Genomic DNA, 18,303 nt, shown 5'->3' on the forward strand with positions numbered 1-18,303 from the left:
GAACATGATTCAAACACAATTGATTCAGTCTTTTCAGCTTGCTCTTCTAAAACACTTTTTGGTCAAACAGAAAATGCTTAGGTAAAGTGTACACATTTCGTACCAATTGCTTAGACTAATTTTGTGTTCTTAGCAATATCATTAATTTTTAATCTTAAAATGTCAAGCAATGGGTTATTCTGTAAGCATCAATTGACTTATCATATTTCTATAATTGTAGAACTGGCAAGATTTGCTCTGAACTGTATTTTTCCATTCAGTTGTTAGGAAAACAAAAGCCCATCTCCATGATGCCAGAGAGCCAAACAAGCAGGATATTACACTGCTGTGGCAAAGGAGGAGAGACAGACCGAGGCTCTCTGCAGCTGTGGCGGCCAGTAAGGTACCTGAAGAGTAACATCAATCTATAGCTCTCACCAAACGTGTCATTTACAGCAGCAGGCTAAAACAGTCACTGGTGCATTATGGTACCGAATGAGACTTTTACCTTGTGAAGCGGCTACGGAAACAGAAGGCAGCTGCAGTGGAGAGAATCCAATGCTCCCATTAAGGAACTGGCTGTTCGTTCCGGAATTGGGGATCTGGACAATGCCATACTGGTTAATTTGCACGGGTGTAGTAAAAGTCACCACAGAGCCTCCGTCCTGGGAAGCCACTGTTTGAACACCTTCTCTTTTTACCTCAGTGCTGGGGATGAGCCCTGGGAATGACACAGGGGCACTGGAGCTGTAAGACGTGGTGGCTGCTGAGTTAGCTGAAGAACTCTGGAGGACTTTGAATTCCTTCACATCCTGGGAGGTAGACCCAAGTATGTCACTCATGGATATACCATTGCTCACAATGTTTGAGGCCATTTTTGGTGGGTTCAATGACACAGTCTGTGTATTCCCCACATTTAGTCCATTAAGGATGACTCCATTGGGTCCCTGAATGAAAGAATTACCATTAAGAAAGACAGGTGAAGTACTAGCGGGCACCAAGCTTCCGTTCAACAAAACTCCAGAAGAGCTTAATGAGATCTTAGCATTTCCAATTTGTTGCATGTATACTGGCTCCATGTGACTGGGAAGGCTGAGGTTGGCAACACTATCCGAGGAACCGGAGAGTGGATGAGGAGACAAGTCCTCATGGCCCTTGCTGGATTCATCTTCAGTGCTGGGATTGCCATCTGACTCACTGCAGAGAGAGGGAAAACCAAGACATTCCAGAGGTGAGAGGGAGGACGTTCTACATAGTGCCATTTGTTTAGAAATCCAGCCTCTAACCCCATTAAAGTCAGTATTTAAGGAAAGCAGAGCAGGAAGCCTTTGGTTCTGTTTAAGCTATGAGACCTTCCAGCAGATTCGGACCATCCAGAGAATGTGGGAAGATAAACTCTCCTGTGCCGACCATTTTTACCAATAATAAATTCAGGCAAAGTCCAGAGATCTGGAAGATGTAAATTCAGCTAACAGGATTTACTATGAGAATTGTATATACATTTTTATAGCATTGAAGTTATTCCTTCCTGTTAAATTCGCTGCTACCTACACCACAGAAAGAATTCCCTAGATGAGGTAGGTGGTCAGTGGTCAGTCTTTCCTGTTTAGGAACTCCTTCCCCTCCCCTCAAAACCAATTCAGATTAGTGTGATCTTGGAGGGAAATGAAACTGCCAAAGGAGCAGGAGGTGGGAAGTGTTTTGTTTGTCAGTTAGTTAACAAGAGATCATTTTCTCACCTGCTCCCAAACTTCTACTCCACCAGACTGACAACTCTCTCATTCAACAAAGTGGCTGTCCTTGATGTAGGAAAGGCACTTTCAACCCAAGAACTGTTATGTGCAGTCTCCTTTGAATCCAAAAGAAGCCATAGGGGCCTATTTAACATACACCATCCAGTGCCCTGGTGAGGTGGGAGGGAAAGGGTGTGGGTCACTCAGCAGCCTTGTAACCCCTTCCCCAGCACCCTCATTCCTTCTGCTCCAGGCTGGACTGTGTTCCTCACTCCTTCACTTAAGGGGAAACACCAAATCCGGGAAGGGGTAGTGGTGGGAGTTCCCATTTGGTCTGAAGCTGGGAGGGGGTGAAAGGGTCAGTTAGTGGGCAGCTGGGAAGCGTGGTGCGACTTGGCCTCGTAGAAGATCCACGTCCCTCGCAGTGCCCGGCGGTCGGTTCGCTTTCAAGGGGAGGGGAGGGGATTACCCGGGCTTTGGGCTGCGGGGCCAGGAGCGCAGAAAGCGCTTTGATTTACGAGCTGAGGCTGAGCCGCCGTCGCCGTCTGCGAGGGTGACTCACCGGGGTGCGGGTGGGAGGTAGATCCGGAGAGGGGCCCAAACCAGGCAACTGGGCCGGGGGCGGGGGTTGTGGCGTTGGGGCGGGGGGACGTACAGAGCCGGCAGAGTGTGGCTAGGGAGACGGGGAACGAGCTCAGCCGGGGAGTGGGGGCTGCAGGGCAGCTGGCCTGCGTGCCACGCCCGCTCCCCACCCCCTGCCTCTGGCCCTGAGGATTCCGACGGAGCTCCGAGCGACAGGATCCGCTGCCACAAGCTGGCGCGGGGTGACCAACAGGCCTCCTCTGGGTCTCCCCTAAAGTCTGCGGAAGGATGCATGCAAGTCACAGTGCGCGTTTTGTTTTGGTTACCGCGAGGCCCGGCTCGGACACAGCGCCTCCCTCCCTGCCTCAGGCGACGAGCGCCGGAGCCGGCCGGCCCCGGGAGGGGCGCAGGGGCAGGAGCGGCAAGGGCGGACCGCGGCGGACGCTGGAATGCGCGGGGTGATCACCTTCGCTCGGCCCGGACGCGCTCCGCGGCTCCCAAATTCCTAACCGGCGCAGAACCTCGAGCTGTAGGGTTCTTTCTGTTCTATGCCCGCGTGGCTTGAGACACCATCTCTTTAGGCGATCTTCTCCATAGTTCGCTCAACAATAAACAAAATATACCCTCCAGGTGTCTGACTCGAAAGGACGCAGAAAAGAGGTGGAAACCCTATTTTCTACCAGCTGGGATCCAAAACTCTGCCAGCCCAAAAGTTCAAACCCGCCAGGGTGGGCACTCTAGGAGGTGTGGAGCTGATAGCGCCCCCACCCCCAATCGCTGTCCCAGGAGGGAGCCACGCAGGGTTCGGGGACCGAGGAAGCAAGCCCTCCAGCCCCACTGCCCCGGCGGCGCTGAAATCCGATCCGAAGGAGTTCAGAATCAGGTTTCAAAACACGGCAGAGCCCAGCCCGCACCATCACCCCACGTTGCCGCGGCCGCGAAGGGAACCACAGCGGGCCGGGTGAATGATTAACTCTGTCACATAAAACCTCGACGTCCCCAGCCCCCCTTCTGAAACGCAAGCCCCCACCAACACCCTCATTCTTCTAGAGCGGCCAAGGCGACCTCTAACGCAGGTTGCGGCGGCGGGGCGGGGTGGGGGGCGGCAGCCGAACCCGGGGCGCGGGGTGAAGGAGCTCGTGCGCACGCCCGGCCGGTGTAACCCGCTGGAGGTGCAGACCCGGGCCCGCGCTGGCAACCTCCGTGGGCCTCTGGCGGCAACCAGAGCTGCCTTTCCGGCGCCTACACACGCTCCTGCGCCCCGCCAGAACCCGGGAGAGAGTGGCAACTTCAAAGCCAGCGGGATGGGGGTGGGAAACTGGGCGGCAGTGACCAGCCGTGGTGGGGGCGGGGACTGAGACCTAAGCGGGCGACGAGAAACTTCTGGGGGGAGGAGGGGGAGGGTAAGGAGGGAGGTTCCCCCGCCTCTCGCCACCGCCGCCCCCCCATCCCCCGGTCCGGGAGAGGTGGGGGGCGGGGAGAGGTGGGCAGCCGGACCAGGCTGGTGGGGAAGGTAAGCGCCATGTTTGCGAGCACTTGGAGGAAAAGAAAGCTGGGAAGGGGGTGGGGGAGAGAAAAGGGGAGGCGGAGGAAAGTTGGCGCTCACCTTTTGGACTGGGTCTCTGAGGGGTTCCGATCGCGCTGCCGGCGGTTCTTGAACCAGTTGCTGACCTGGGTGAGCGAGAGGCCGGTGATCTTGGCCAGGTGCCGCTTCTCGGCGGGCGAAGGGTAGCGATTCTGCTTGTAGAGCTCCTTGAGCGCGTTGCGCGACTTCTCCTTGAAACAATACACCGTCTCCTCGCCGTCCCAGATGGTGCGGGGCAGGGGGAATTTCCTGCGCAGCCGGTACTTGTCCACGGCGCCCAGTGGCCGGCCGCGGGCTCGCTCGGCCTCGGTGTAGCGCGCCTTGTACCAGAGCTGCTGCAGCAGCGGGTGGTTGGCCGACTCGAAGCTGTGGCTCTCGAGGATGCTGTAGAGCTCGGGGTAGATGCCCTGGTGGAAGGCCACCAGCGCCCGCGCCTTCAGCAGGCTCTCGTTGCCACGTAGCAGGTCGCTCTGGGGCAGGGACCACAGGAACCGGGCCAGGCGGTCCAGGTTGCCCCCCTGCTGCAGCGCCTCGCACACGCAGGCGACATGGTCGGGCGAGAAGGCCAGTGGGGTCTGCGCGGCGGCGGCGGCGGCGGCGACGGCGGCCGCGGCGTGGTGGTGCCTGCCCAGAAGTTCCGAGTGGAGTTGTACCTGATCCGCCGCCGCTGCCGCCACTGCCCCTTCCTCTCCGCTCACCCTTGCGGCGGCGGCCGAGGCGTCCCCCGGCTCCAGGGGGAAAGGGGCTGGAGCCGGGGGACGACTCAGCCCCGCCGCCGCGCCCCCCGCCACTTCTCGGGGCGCCTCCTGCCCTTCCGAGGCGCTTTCCATCCCATTCTCCTGCTTGATGTCCGCCGCACTTGCAATCTGCCCGGTGGGGGAGGAAGAGGACATTTTTTGTTGTTTATTTTCCTCCCTCCCTCACTCCCTCGCACTCTTTTCCTCTTTCTTTCCCCCTCTCTTACTCCTCCTTCTTCTTCTCCCTCCCTCCTCCCCCCCTCCGGAAAGCCCACTCCCTCCCTCCCGGTTTCGGCTGGATCTGGCCGATCAGGTTTCCCCCCGGCCACGCAGTCACCATTAAGATAGCTGCTAGAGCAAAGTAGTGTAAAAGGATAGCTGCTTTCTGCTGTTCCCCCAACGTGACTCCTCGGGTTGCTGCATACTATATGGCACTGGCGGCCGGGCCGGCCCGGCCGCGCTACCTCATTGGCTATTTCACATTCAGAGGGAGGAGGAGACACGGTTTCTATCCCTGTCGATCACCCGCCTCCCACTCCACCCCTTGCCTTTCCCTCTCCCCCTGACCCCCAGGCACCTATACCTGAAGGGAAACACCGACATTCTTTTTAGGCCATGCTCCTGGGCGGGAAATTACCTAATGTGGCCTGAAAACTGGACAACAGGCTTTTTCAAAGAGAGTTCCTAGGATTCCAGCGGGAATATTAATTGTGTGGCCTTGAGGTCCAGATGCTGAACTCTTAACAAAGAGACCACCGTCAAGCATCCAGATGACAAAATTTCAAAGGAGACGATTGAGAAGCTTTTATATGTTCCTGTTTCCCCTTTACCTCCCTGTCCAAGATGACTTTATCAAGGATTTTGTATTCAAAAGGGTCCAGAATAGAATGTCACTAGGGAATGTTCCAAGGGGAAAAGGTTTATGCTAAACTAAAAAGGGGGAGATATTTGAATATCTTAGGATAATAGATGTATAAAGAGCCCACTGAAAGGACAAAAACAAGAAACCTTCAAAAGGCATTTAACATTCACTCACCTGGAGGTCTGGCAACACAACAAAGTTGAACAGGGTGCAACTAAAGATATAGACTGTTTAATCAATGTGTTTATCTCAGGGAATAGAGTGGAAGAGATCTAAGCTTTACATTATAATAAAGTATGGAAATTTAAGTCTTCAGTATGGACATTTTTCATGTAAATGTATGAATAGTTCTCTGGTGGTGATATTCTTGGTGGAAGCACCAGTTCTAAGTGCAGGTGTCTTCCAGGAGATCAATGCAGGATCAGCAGCCCTTTCAGCAGCACAGACAGATGGAAGACTGCCCTCTGGTTTGAGGTGAAATGCCTGGGGGTGAAGTCTGCTGCTGTTTGCAGTCAGGTCTCTTTTATGGTTTGCATGAGGTCTTAACACAGAAAAGGATGAACCCATCTCTGCTTCTGTGATTTCTTTGGGTTAGTTAGGTCCATCTGCTGGTATTCTTTCTCAAAATCCAACATTTTAATGACATCGTCTTAACATCATCTTTCAAGGTGGCTTTGTGCTGTTTCTGCTTCCCAGTTACCCGTAACTGCCTATTTCAGCACATTATAAAGAAGCTGTTAAGGTTACCTGCTGTCATGATCAGCTTGGTGAGATTTTGTTTTTGGTGGACAGGTTTGTTTCATTGCTGTCCAACCAAGATGTCATTCGATTTTGGACTTGCTTTTGTACTGTCCTAATGAAGACAGCACTGAAATCTCTGGCAGATTTAAAAATTCATAGTTATAGAAAAGACCATGGGTCTGTACCCCATGGAAATATGCAGTTAGGTATCCAGCTTTAGGACAATATCTGAGATTCACAACTTCCTTGAATTAAAAAAATTTTTTTAGAATAATTTTGACTTACAGAAAAGTCACAAAAAGAGTTGGAGAGTTCCCACCTACTCTTTACTTAGTTTTCCCTAATTTTGACATTTTACATTACAATGATACATTTGTCCAAACAAATTAACATTGCTGCAATATTATTAACCAAACTGTAGACTTTATTTGGATTCACCAGTTTTTCCATTGATGTCTTTCTTCTATTTCACAATCCAATCCAAAATATGACACTGCATTTTATTCATTGAATTTTTAAAGCATATTTATCAGAGCAGAGTAGACAGGAGGTAGGATGGTTTAGTGGAAAAAATGTGGACTTGGGGATCAGCTAGCTAGATGTAGGTTTGGTTTTTTTTAAATATTTTATTTATTTATTTGACAGAGATCACAAGTAGGCAGAGAGGCAGGCAGAGAGAGGGGAAGCAGGCTCCCCGCTAAGCAAAGAGCCTGATGTGGGGCTCCATCCCAGAACGCTGAAATCATGACCAAACCTGAAGGCAGAGGCTTAACCCACTGAGCCACCCAGGAGCCCCTAGACGTAGTTTTAATCCTAGTTCTGCCTTTTATTAGCTACTTGATATAAAAAGTGGACAGGTTTGTTGTGATGATTAAATGAGATAAGGTGTGCCAAAAAGCACCTGGCACATGATTAATCTTTGTTAAATGTTTGTTTGTTATGTTTGTTACCTTCCTCCTGATAGTGCAAAGTAGGAAACTTTTTTCAGTTGCATATATCCAATGAAAACTCATTTGGCTATATTATAGGATGACCCAAGTTCAGTTCATAGGACTCTTCTTCAGGCTGTTATCCATTAAATATAGTGCGTTTATTTGGAAAACCACTTACTGGGTTTCTGCATGTCTTCTGAGCATATCTTTTGCCTCCAGAGCACCAAGTTCAACAGATCATATAGAAGTAACAGTGACCTTTTGTGAATTTGCAGCCTGTAGCTACAGTGGTATTGTATAGCTCCAGGAGGAGATTCCTGTAGAACCAGAAGTGAAATGCAACCCCCAGCTCTGGATTCCTTTAGCAGGCTGAGCCTCAGGCTCATTCTGGCAGCAATTCGAAGTGGGACCGGAGGTCTTCCACTTCAACAGGGTCAGCTCCTTGGGAACGGAACACCAGACTTGGAGTCAATCTCCCAGCACTGGTTTACAACTGATTTGTGAAATCATTGACTACTTCTATTCCCCACGTCTGCCATGCTGTAAACACTTGAGTCTGCTGTATTGATATGCTGTCTAAAGGGGTGTTATGACTTGGGAAAACAGAGTTGAGGCTGGGATTGTGTGAGGGTGAAAACCAACCTGCTTGCTTCTGGATCTTTTCCTTCCAGCCTGAGGATAGCAATGAGCGAATATGGAGAACTTTTGCTATTTTAGTGTATTGAAGAAAATCTGGCTTGGCCCAAATTTTTACTCTTTGCTTGAGTATATTTAATGGTGTTGCCGAGAGTAGAGATGTCCTTTCTCAAGGCTGACTTTGGCTGCCTTGGTAGAGGGATAGATTGAGGGAAGGCCTATATAACTGTATCGTGTTGGGCTCTTTCCATTTCTGAAGCTCATGTACTGGTACTATTAAGAAGTTAGGTTGGAAAGTAATCTCCCAGGTAGAGGGGGCGATCTAGTGTTATTTAGTGACCAATAGTTGGTGATACGCAGTCAGCATTTCTGAAGGATCATTCATTTGCCAAATATTTATTTGGTCCTGACTAAGTGCAATTTATTAGGTACCAGGTGATAGCAAGATGAATATTTTGGGGTCTCAGAAGGGCTTAAAATCTGGTGGGAGAGATAAAATACATCCATTAGGAAATACAGTAGAGGGGATGGGAGTAGTGAGGATAAAGAGGTTAATTTGGGGAGGATGAGGGCAATAGGGAGTGGATTTTTTTTTTCAAGATTTTATTTATTTATTTATTTGTCAGAGAAAGAGAGAGAGAGAGACAGTCAGAGAGGGAACACGAACAGGGAGAGTGGGAGAGGGAGAAGCAGGCTTCCCGCGGAGCAGGAGGCCTGATGGGGGGCTTGATCCCAGGATCCTGGGATCATAACCTGAGCCAAAGGCAGATGCATAATGACTTAGCCACCCAGGCATCCCTGGGGAGTGGATTTTTTTGCTAGGTCTTTAGAGACAAGAATTTTGAGAGGACAAGGTTAGAGATCGATAGAGGAAGAGGGAAGAAAATGAGTAGAGCATGGAGCCATGAAAGTATGTGTATATTTCTGAAAATATTGAGTAATTCAGTCTGTCTGGGTTGTGGGGTTTGTATAGTTGTGTGGTGGGAGATTAGCTTAAAGGGCATCTTGGGGACAGATTTTGAAGGCCTTTGAATGGAATGTTCAGTTTGCTGCGGCATGAAGCACCCAGTGGTCCAAGTCCACAGCAGTCTGTGTGTAATGTCATAGCCATGACACATAGCCAAAGTGTCCAGGGATGTACACTTTCCACAAACCAAAGCATTCAGAATCCTTTTTCTGGGGTTTTTCACATTTTAATGAAGAAAAAAAGTTAAGACTGGTAGAGGGAGCCTTGGATGTAATGCTTGGAGTTCTTAGTAACCAAGCTATCTACCTGTGGAGAACATGGATGAGCAGTAGGTAGGAGGGAAGGTGACCTAGTGAGTCTCATGGGTGATAATGGAGGGAGAAGATCCCTGAGTCTCATGGGTGATAGTGGAGGGAGAAGATCCTGGCAGAGAGTGAGTGAGTGCCCGGTTCTAGTCCTCTCCCAGGTGTAGCAGCATTCTTGCCTTTTTTGTGGTGCTGCAGATTTCTCTAGGAGCCAGAAACCCCTCCTTGAGCTAGACTCGACAAAAAGATGAATTTATTGGAATCTGATACCAAACAAGGTGAAAACCTGGAATGCAACTGGTTGAACTTAAAAGACTTGTTGTCCCATGTCACTTGCCCGTTCTCTTTTGTCGTCAGTTTTAGCCTTTCAAAGGGTTTTACCCAGAAGTTGGGAACCAGGGCTCCCAGGATTTTTCAACTCACATTTTCTGTCTTCTTACAGGGGTTCTCCTGCTTTTCTTTTAATGCCAATTTGAAAAATTCTAGAGAAGATCTCTGATTGGCCCAGTAAGGGTTGTATGTCAACCGGTAGGCCAGAGGGCCAGGACTATGATTGGCAAGCCCATTAGAAACACAGAAGCCTGTTGGGGAGGAGTTGTTTTGCATTAGAAGGGGGGAGGATGCTATCTTTAGTCAAGGGACAAAACAATAAATAAATGTCACCTGAAGATGAAGTAAGCCCAGTCTGGATCCATAGCCTGGGGGCTAGGAAAGGAGGGTCTGCATTAGAGAAACATTGCAGCAGGAAGACAGGGTCTGTAGACATGGTAATGCTAGAAGATGAGCAGATATGGGAAGAGAAATAGTGGGCCAGTTGGTTCACTGTTGGGCTGCTGCTGTCTTAATATCTGTAGGAAACCTGATAGTTTAGCAGTTTTTACAAAGGCTGAGAAGTTCCATTTGAATCAGAAGTCAGATGCTGTGAGGGCTTTCCTCTTCAAAGCTTTCTGATCATTCTTAGTGAACCTTACAAGTAATTATGGTATACATTTCAGAGTTTCTATTATGTACAAAGCATTGCAGTAGGGCCACATGTTATGTAATTTGATAATTGTAGCAACCTCGTGAAGTGTATTACCTGGAGGAAAGTAGCTGAGGTAAGGGAGGGTAAGAAATTTGGCTCAAAAACAGGTCTGGGTCATTTAAGAGTAGTCTAAGTTCTCATTACCTCTACTTTATCTACTTTAGATACTACTACTTTTATAGTACTGTTAATAAAGGCTAACAGTTATTGAGCTCTTACTCTGTGCTAAGCACTTTAAATGAAATAACTCATTTAATCTTTACAAATACTGTCCTTGATTTATAGTTAGGAAAACTGAAGCCTGAAGCCCTGCAACTAGAAAGAGATGAAGACAACACTTGAATCCAGGTCTCTTGGAGGCAGAGGCCAGATCTCTAAGCACAACTTTCTACTGTCTCCAGCTGCATGAACGATGCTTGTCCAGTAAGAGTTCCAAGTCAGCCGTTGCTACCATTCTTCTCTGATAAGTAGTTCACAGCGTGGGAAAAGGATAAAGCTGGTGGCAATGTTTCCTCCCACAGTCTTCAGTGCTTTCTTTGCCTTGGTGTCAAGATTTGCGCTAAAGGCAAAACAATTCACAAAGTGATTAGGGTCTCCTTTTCAAGGACATGATTAAACAATAAACAAGAAGGCCAACTTAATGGATGATGTCTCAGTGTAGTATTGGCTAAAAAAAAAAAAAAAAGAAAAGAAAAGAAAAGAAAAAAAAATTTAAGAGAAGCGTAGAGGGCAAAGGAAGAGGGAAAGAATCTTAAGCAAGCTCCATGCCCAATGCAGAGCCTGATATGGGCATCAATCTCACAGCCCTGAGATCATGCCCTGAGCTGAAATGAAGAGTCAGGTACTTAACTGACTGAGCCATCCAGGCACCTCTTGGCTAAAAATTTTATTTGCTCACTGACCACATTTACTCTTTAACCAGAAGTTCCTATTCTATTAAAATATAAAGATCAAAAAGCTGTCTTTATTTTTATTTTATTTATTTATTTTTTAAGATTTTATTTATATATTTGACAGAGAGAGAGAGAGATCACAAGTAGGCAGAGAGGCAGGCAGAGAGCCCGATGCAGGGCTCAATGCAGGACTTGATCCCAGGACCCTGAGATCATAACCTGAGCCAAAGGCAGAGGCCTAATCCACTGAGCCACCGAGGCACCCAAAGTTGTCTTTATTTTTAGAGAGCTTCACTCTGAGTCATGTATCTGGTTTGGATGTGGTCTTTTTCAATAAGACAATAGCTGCACAATAAGCCTCCAGGTCAGCCTAGCATTTGCATTGCCTACTTTAGTAAACTTACATTTGGTTAGCTCCTGTTAGTGAACAATACTATGATCAAGCAGATGACATGATTTGTTTATTAGGCGAATCCCTGATGTCTACATTTTAATATAAGCGCTGTGCTGTTGTAGCTTGCTTTGGTCCACTGGTTCCTAGATGTGTTATCCAGCTGTTCGTCAGGTTCTCCCTCCGTAACCCATGGAAACCCCAACTGTATTACCACACCATGGGTTTTCTACTGAGTTTGCCGTTTAAAAAAGTGGGAGTTGGAATGTTCCTTTTTATGTTTTTATTGAAAAGAGCAAAAGTGCTATGAAAAGGTAAAATGACTGTGTGTGTATATAGCTGATATTCTTTGTATGGGTTAATTCGAAAAACTTTGCATGCCTACTTTTGATGGAATTTGGGTCAGATTACAAGATAATGCTTGGCTTAAAATTTTTTTCACAGTAAACTAGTATTTGATGCTCATTCATTCTTCACTGTACTTATTCAATAAAATATCAACAAATCCTTATTATGTGGTTGAACATGTGTCCCTTATGGAGGGAGGAGTTTATTCAATAGAGCTCTATATAGACTTTGTTTTGCAGTCTTGATAACTGCATTGAATGTGGCTTACAATTGCCAGAGACATTCAGGCTCTCAGATCCTACAATTGCTGAAATAAAGTGTATACTCCTGGAGGTGTTGGGAGGGGGATGTAAGAACCAGGTGACGCGGTTAAGTATGCTTGACAGTCTTGAAGCAAGTGGCTATCTGCAGAGCAGATGCTAGATACAATGTATAGAAGTATCTGACATTTAGTGAGAATCTGTAATATTTAGGGTCAGTGTAGGGGCTTTTGTTCTAGATCATTTTCCCAAACTTCTACCTGCCAATACATAGTATTTTCTGTGCTTGCATGAGTGTGCAAGTATAAAGGAGATTATAGATAGCACAGGCTATCGAATTGTTCAAAAGAAAATGCCAGTCTAAATTATTGATTATGTACACAGGGCATAAATTTTTGAAAACATGATAATGTTTCCAGACAGTACAAGATGGAATCTATGTCTTAATTTCCTTAAAAAAATGCTGCTGGATGCATGGAGATGGAGCTTTGCGTACAATTTACCATTTTAATAACCCCAGCGGGAGATCTAAGGTAGTGTACTGGCCTACGGAAGCTAAGACAGAGCACCCGGTGCAGGACCGGAAAACTTGCTGCCGGAACCTTTGTGCTGCAGTGTCTCGCCTCCGGCCGGTGCTCATTCTCAAAGGGACCGTCTCAGCCGAGTGCCTGTTGGTAGGAACCCGCTTGGCGTCGGGTCTGTGGAGGTTTGGGGGTGCTCTGGCTGTAACTGAAGCAGGCGTCGGAGAGAGTCCATCGGAGAGAAGGCGCCATGGACGATCAGGGCTGCCCCCGGTGTAAGACCACTAAATACCGCAACCCTTCCTTGAAGCTGATGGTGAATGTGTGCGGACACACGCTGTGAGTCGGGGGACCGTGGGTTCCGGGGGGGGGGTGCGGGGGTGAGACGCGCAGGGTGGGAGGAGGGAGCAGGGAGAGGCTTGGCCTCGGCTCTGGGGAGGAAAGAGGGCGTCGTTCGTTTCGACACTGAGGAGGGACACGGGACGAGGAGCGTTGTTTCTGTGAACGGACTCCAGCCGCCAGCCCCTGAGCCGCGCCGGCCTGCTTTGGACTGCTGGTGCCCAGATGTCGTACCCAGCGGTTTGCCAGGCTCCCCCGCTCCACAGCCCATGCGCTTCCACACCGCGTTGACAGCGGGGGTCCAGCCGTGTCGCGGGCGAAGGGGCGGCGGATCGGAGTGTTTTCATTTCACGCGCAGTATTTTTATGGACAAGGGCGAAATGGCTATGAAAACAAAATTCCTGGGAGTTTCTGCTTGTGTTCATTATGGGGGTTGATTTGAAAACCCCCCGTCTGTAAACCCGTTTGCCTTGACGGAGTTGGGTCAGATACGTCTCCTCGCTGAAAGGGAGAAAGTCTAGATTCTCGGCAGTTGATTTTGGAGAGAGAATGATGGCTGGCATTTAACGAGGCCACCTTGTGTGCCAGGCACTGTTCTAAGCTTTTGCCATGAGTTGTCTCCCTTCATTCCCTCCACAGCCCCATGAGGTGAGTACCCGTCTTATTCCCATTTCACAGAGAAGGAGGCCGAGACTGCTCAAGGTCCCTTATTCAGTGGGCCCTGCTAGAATTGGAACACACCGTGGTTGACGGTGGAACGCGCATTTTGGGGAAGGGACAGGAAAGAGGGAGGTTGAGTTTGCGTATTTTGAAGAACAAGTGCAGGAATTGGTCAATATATATTTCTTGTCACATTTTTTTTTTTTTAAGATTTTATTTATTTATTTGACAGAGAGAGATCACAAGCAGACGAAGAGGCAGGCAGAGAGAGAGAGGGAAGCAGGCTCCCTGCTGAGCAGAGAGCCCGATGCGGGACTCGATCCCAGGACCCTGGGATCATGACCTGAGCCGAAGGCAGAGGCCTTTACCCACTGAGCCACCCAGGTGCCCCTCTTGTCACATTTTTAAAAAATATATTTTATTTATTTATTAGAGAGAGCGCCCGCATGATGGGGGGTCGGTAGGGGCAGAAGTTATGGCGGCCAGTGTAGGGGGAGCAGACTCCTTGCTGAGCAAGGAGCCCCATGTGGGACTCATTCCCTTGACTGCTGGATCCTGATCTGAGCCTAAAGCGAAGACTTCACCTACTGAGCCGCTCAGGCGCCCCTTCTCGCCACGTCTTTATGGTCACATGTAGTATAGTAAAGGTGGTTTTCTAAAGCACTTTGGGATTAAAGGTGATATATTATGGTGAGCATATATATATACATGTAATTTCTCTGAGGTTTCTTAGAAATAAAAAATGACATATAAGCTGCAGAGTGATAGACTAAGTCTTTGAGTAAGCAAAACTTGCATGATCAGTTGTAGTTATTATAATAAGGTTTATTAACTTGCTTAATTGGTACTTTTTCTTTTATTTTTTTTCAAATATTTTATTTATTTATTTGACAGACAGAGATCACAGGCAGGCAGAGAGGCAGGCAGAGAGAGAGGAGGAAGTAGGCTCCCTGCTGAGTAGAGAGCGATGCGGGCCTCAATCCCAGGATGATCCCAGGACCCTGGGACCATGACCTGAGCCGAAAGCAGAGGCTTTAATTCACTGAGCCCCCCAGGCGCCCTGGTACTTTTTCCTTATTTTCATTTTCTTTTGCTCTATCCAGTAAAGGGAATGCAATAGAACTGTGATTGAATGGTTTAAGATTAGAAATAAGGTAAAAGTAATAGAATGCATGGTAAAGGGGAAGTGAGATAAACAGTGTATAAAGACTAATAGGTTTTTAGGGAGATTTCGTTCAAGTCCTCTTCATTTGCCTGTAGCAGGTGTGTTGGTGCTCAAAGAAAGTGAATTTGCTTTTTTGAAGGATACTAAATGTAATTTTCTGCCAGATGTTTCCCTGTTGAGCAGAGAGCTCCATGTGTGGCTGGATCCCAGGACCTCAGGATCATGACCTGAGCCGAAGGCAGAGGCTTAACCCACTGAGCCACTCAGGCGCCCCTGAAATAATTTATTTTTAATTAGAGATTGCTTTTGTTGTTTCCTTAGTCCTTCTTGTTTTCTCATAAGAGTTAAGAATTATCTAAGTTATTGGGGCCTGGCTGGCTCACTTGGTAGAGCATGTGACTCTTGATCTTGGGGTTGTGAGTTTGAGCCCCACATTGGGTGTAGAGATTACTTAAAAAATAAAATCATTAAAAAAATTGTCAAAGTTATTCTTGTGTTTCATTTATTTTGGTTTAGTTACTAACTTGTTAGATATAGCCCACATTTTATAGTTCTTTTTTGACTTGATATATGAACAAAATGAATAAGAGTATATAGAGTATTGGCTAAGAGAATAAACTTATGATTTTGAATTCTTTGCACGGTCCCTATATAGGGCTTTGGCTTTGGGCAAATTACTTCTTGTACTCATTTTTCTTATCTGTACGATAGAGGTAGCAGCACTACCTATATTACAGTGTTTGAGGATTAAATACTATATGTAAAATATTTGGAGGTGTTTTATAGAGTGTCTGTCTCTACTGTCAAATACAGTATATGTTTAATATTATCTATGGTATTTGTTTGACGCTATCATATTCTTACTTGTGGGTAGTATGTGTGCTAAGCAGAAATGAAATTGAAACAGGAGTCATTTGGGCTACTATGAAGGACTTGCACAATAATGATTATATTTAAATGAATTCAAGAGACTAATAATATGCTAAAATATAGGTTTAATTATAGTGACCCTATGGTGATAGAGTGAGTAGGAGTAGTGATTCATGAAAGATATGAAGTGTAGGATTATGGAAAGATTAATTAGGGTGTATGGTTTATGGGAGAAAATACAGGAGCAAAAAGGAGAAAGGAGGTGAAACATTCCGAAAATACTCCTCCCTTACCTGCTAGTAGTTGAGGAAGCATATTCAGTTCAATCCAGCAAATACCCAAATGAATTGATTACATGTACATGAAAGAAGTTTGGATTCCATGTTCGTTTGTTTTTCAATTCAAGGATGAGCTTTGTTTTAATTACAGAAAAGTGTGATTTTTTTCTTTTTCTTATTCAGGACGACTTGTTTTAAGAAACAGGCCTTTCGTAGAAATCTTTCATAGAATTCTGGAGCCATACTGATTTAGATGGAGTTATAACTAATTCTCATTTAACCAGGTCTTTAACAATAATTTAATTTTAATCCCAGCCATTCTTGACAAAACTCATCTCTGGAAACTTTAGATGTATTTGATTTTACTAAATCCACTTTTTTCATTTTAAACATGCATAAGACACAGAGTAGTAGAATAAACAAATATGTCCTGATATATAAAAGTCAGCATTTGGCCATATTTACTTAAGACCTTTTTCTCTTCCCTTTTCTATTCCTGCTTCTTACCTACTGATGAGTTTCTGAGAGTTACTACTATGAATTTTACTGATTGCATCTCTGTGGTATTAATATGTTCCTCTGTATTTTCTCTAAATTATTAGTTTTATTTATTTATTTAAAAGATTTTATTTATTTATTTGACAGAGAAAGAAATCACTAGTAGGCAGAGAGGCAGGCAAAGAGAGAGGGAAGCAGACTCCTTGCTGAGCAGAGAGCCTGATGCGGGCCTTGATCCCAGGACCCTGAGATTATGACCTGAGCCAAAGGCAGAGGCTTAACCCACTGAGCCACCCAGGTGCCGTTTTAGTTGTAATTAGAAGCTATATCAGGTTAAAGCTCAGTGGGTTAAGCCAGAGAAAGAATGACTCATAAGTGGCATTAATTTCTTTGTTCTAACTGATACTCTGGACTAACCTTTATGCAAATTAGGAAACAGTGTCTCCTTTGGGCAGGAAAAGTAGGAAAAGGGACTCATTCTTGGTAAAAGAATTTGAAAAAGGGGACTTTGTAGATATATTATTGTTAATTTCTAATTTTCTGTTGTGGTAGGAGAAGATTATTAAATTTCAGTCTTTTGAAATTTTCTGAAAACTTATTTATGGTCCAGCAAATGGTCTATTTCGGTGAGCAGTCAGTGTATATTTGAAAAAAATGGGGGGACCTGGGTGGCTCAGTAGATTAAAGCCTCTGCCTTCAGCTCGGGTCATCATCCCAGGGTCCTGGGATTGAGCCCTGCATCAGGCTCTCTGCTCAACATGGAGCCTGCTTCCCTTCCTCTCTCTCTGCCTGCCTCTCTGCCTACTTGTGATCCCTGTCTGTCAAATAAATAAATAAAATATTAAAAAAAAAAAAAGAAGAATGTTCTGTGACTGCTGGTGTATTATAAATGTCGATTAGGTCAACTTGGTTGGTGGCTTTACTCAGATCATCTATATTTTACAAATTTAATGTCTACTCATTTTATCAATTACTCCAACTAGATTGTGGATCTGTCAGTTTCTCCTTTTAGTTCTGTTATGTTTCATGTATTTTGAAGTTCTCTTATTAGGTACATAGATATTTAGGATTGCTGTGTTGTCCTGACGACAATCTCCTTTTGTCATCATGAAATGTCTCTTTCTGTCTCTTGAAGTATTCTTTATCCTGCAGTTTTTGTCTGAATTAAATAGTCATGTCAGTTTTCTTATGCTTACTGTTTGATGGTATATCTTTTTCCATCCTTTTACCTTCAACCAGTTTATATTACTAGTTAGTTAACATCTTGTTCTTTTATCTGGCCTTCAAATTTCTGCCTTTTAGTTGGTGTATTTGTCCTTTTATATTTAATGTGATTATTGATCTCATTGAGTTTAGGTCTACTTGTTTTCCGTTTGTTTTGGTTTTTGTTCTTGTTCCTTTCTTGCCTTATTTTGATTAATTGCATATTTTAAAGTATTGGCCATTAGCAATAGCTCTTTGTTATTATTTTAATATTGTAAATAGTTTTTGAGTGGTTTCTCTACGTATAACAATGTATATCTTTATCAAAGTGTATTTAGAGTCACTATCTGACACTCTCCATTTTTCACTTCCCATTTAGCAACTTCTCAAACATGAACAATGTAATTCTGTTTACTTACCCATTTCATCTTTTAGGCTGATCATGTATCTTTTACTTCTATAAATGATTCAGTATTGTTATTTTTGCTTTAAACAGTTGTCTTTAAGGAAAAGTAGAAAATGAAAAAATAGTCTTTTTAAAAACATTTTTTGAGATGTAATTCACATACCACAAAATTCATCCATTTTAAGTGTAGAGTTTGTGGCTTTAAGTATATTCTCCGAGATTGCTTCCATTACCACAGTCAACTTTAGAACATTTTTGTCACTTCATAAAGAAACCCCTCGGTCACTTAGCCATCACCCTCCAAACAGTCCCTCTCCGCCATTGCCCCCCTCTAGCCTGAGGGAACCATTAATCATTCTTTCTCTACGGATTGCCTGTTTGACGTAAT

The 18,303-nt window shown here is 45.6% G+C and overlaps 2 protein-coding genes across 3 annotated transcripts in view; one reads left to right on the forward strand and one right to left on the reverse strand.

The window, feature by feature from the left end:
• Positions 1-345: 345 nt before the first annotated feature.
• On the reverse strand, positions 346-4,817 carry SIX4 (SIX homeobox 4). Its single transcript, XM_059373328.1, has 2 exons — positions 3,901-4,817; positions 346-1,176 (listed from the first exon to the last, which is right to left on the reverse strand). The coding sequence occupies exons 1-2, from the start codon at positions 4,770-4,772 to the stop codon at positions 426-428; spliced, it is 1,623 nt and encodes a 540-aa protein (XP_059229311.1). The 5' UTR covers positions 4,773-4,817; the 3' UTR covers positions 346-425.
• MNAT1 (MNAT1 component of CDK activating kinase) overlaps positions 3,892-18,303 on the forward strand; it is a 212,062-nt gene continuing 197,650 nt past the window's right edge. The window contains exon 1 of one of the 2 annotated variants that reach the window (XM_059373330.1): positions 3,892-3,969. Coding sequence is in view for 1 of the 2 variants with exons in the window: in XM_059373329.1 (XP_059229312.1) it covers positions 12,747-12,835 (89 nt within the window). In the remaining variant the exon portion in view is untranslated. Of the gene's footprint in view, positions 3,970-12,611; positions 12,836-18,303 lie in introns of those variants that run through there. The other variant, XM_059373329.1, reaches the window with a different exon arrangement.

Source organism: Mustela nigripes, chromosome 13 (assembly GCF_022355385.1).
Source record: "Mustela nigripes isolate SB6536 chromosome 13, MUSNIG.SB6536, whole genome shotgun sequence".
NCBI classification, from domain to species: domain Eukaryota; kingdom Metazoa; phylum Chordata; class Mammalia; order Carnivora; family Mustelidae; genus Mustela; species Mustela nigripes.

Bases quoted from the DNA above. Each gene is read 5' to 3' on its own strand.
- SIX4 (XM_059373328.1), bottom strand. From the start codon at position 4,772: ATGTCCTCTTCCTCCCCCACCGGGCAGATTGCAAGTGCGGCGGACATC. The intron at 1,177-3,900 runs GTGAGCGCCAAC...CTCTCTCTGCAG, and splicing joins TCAGAGACCCAGTCCAAAAG to TGAGTCAGATGGCAATCCCA.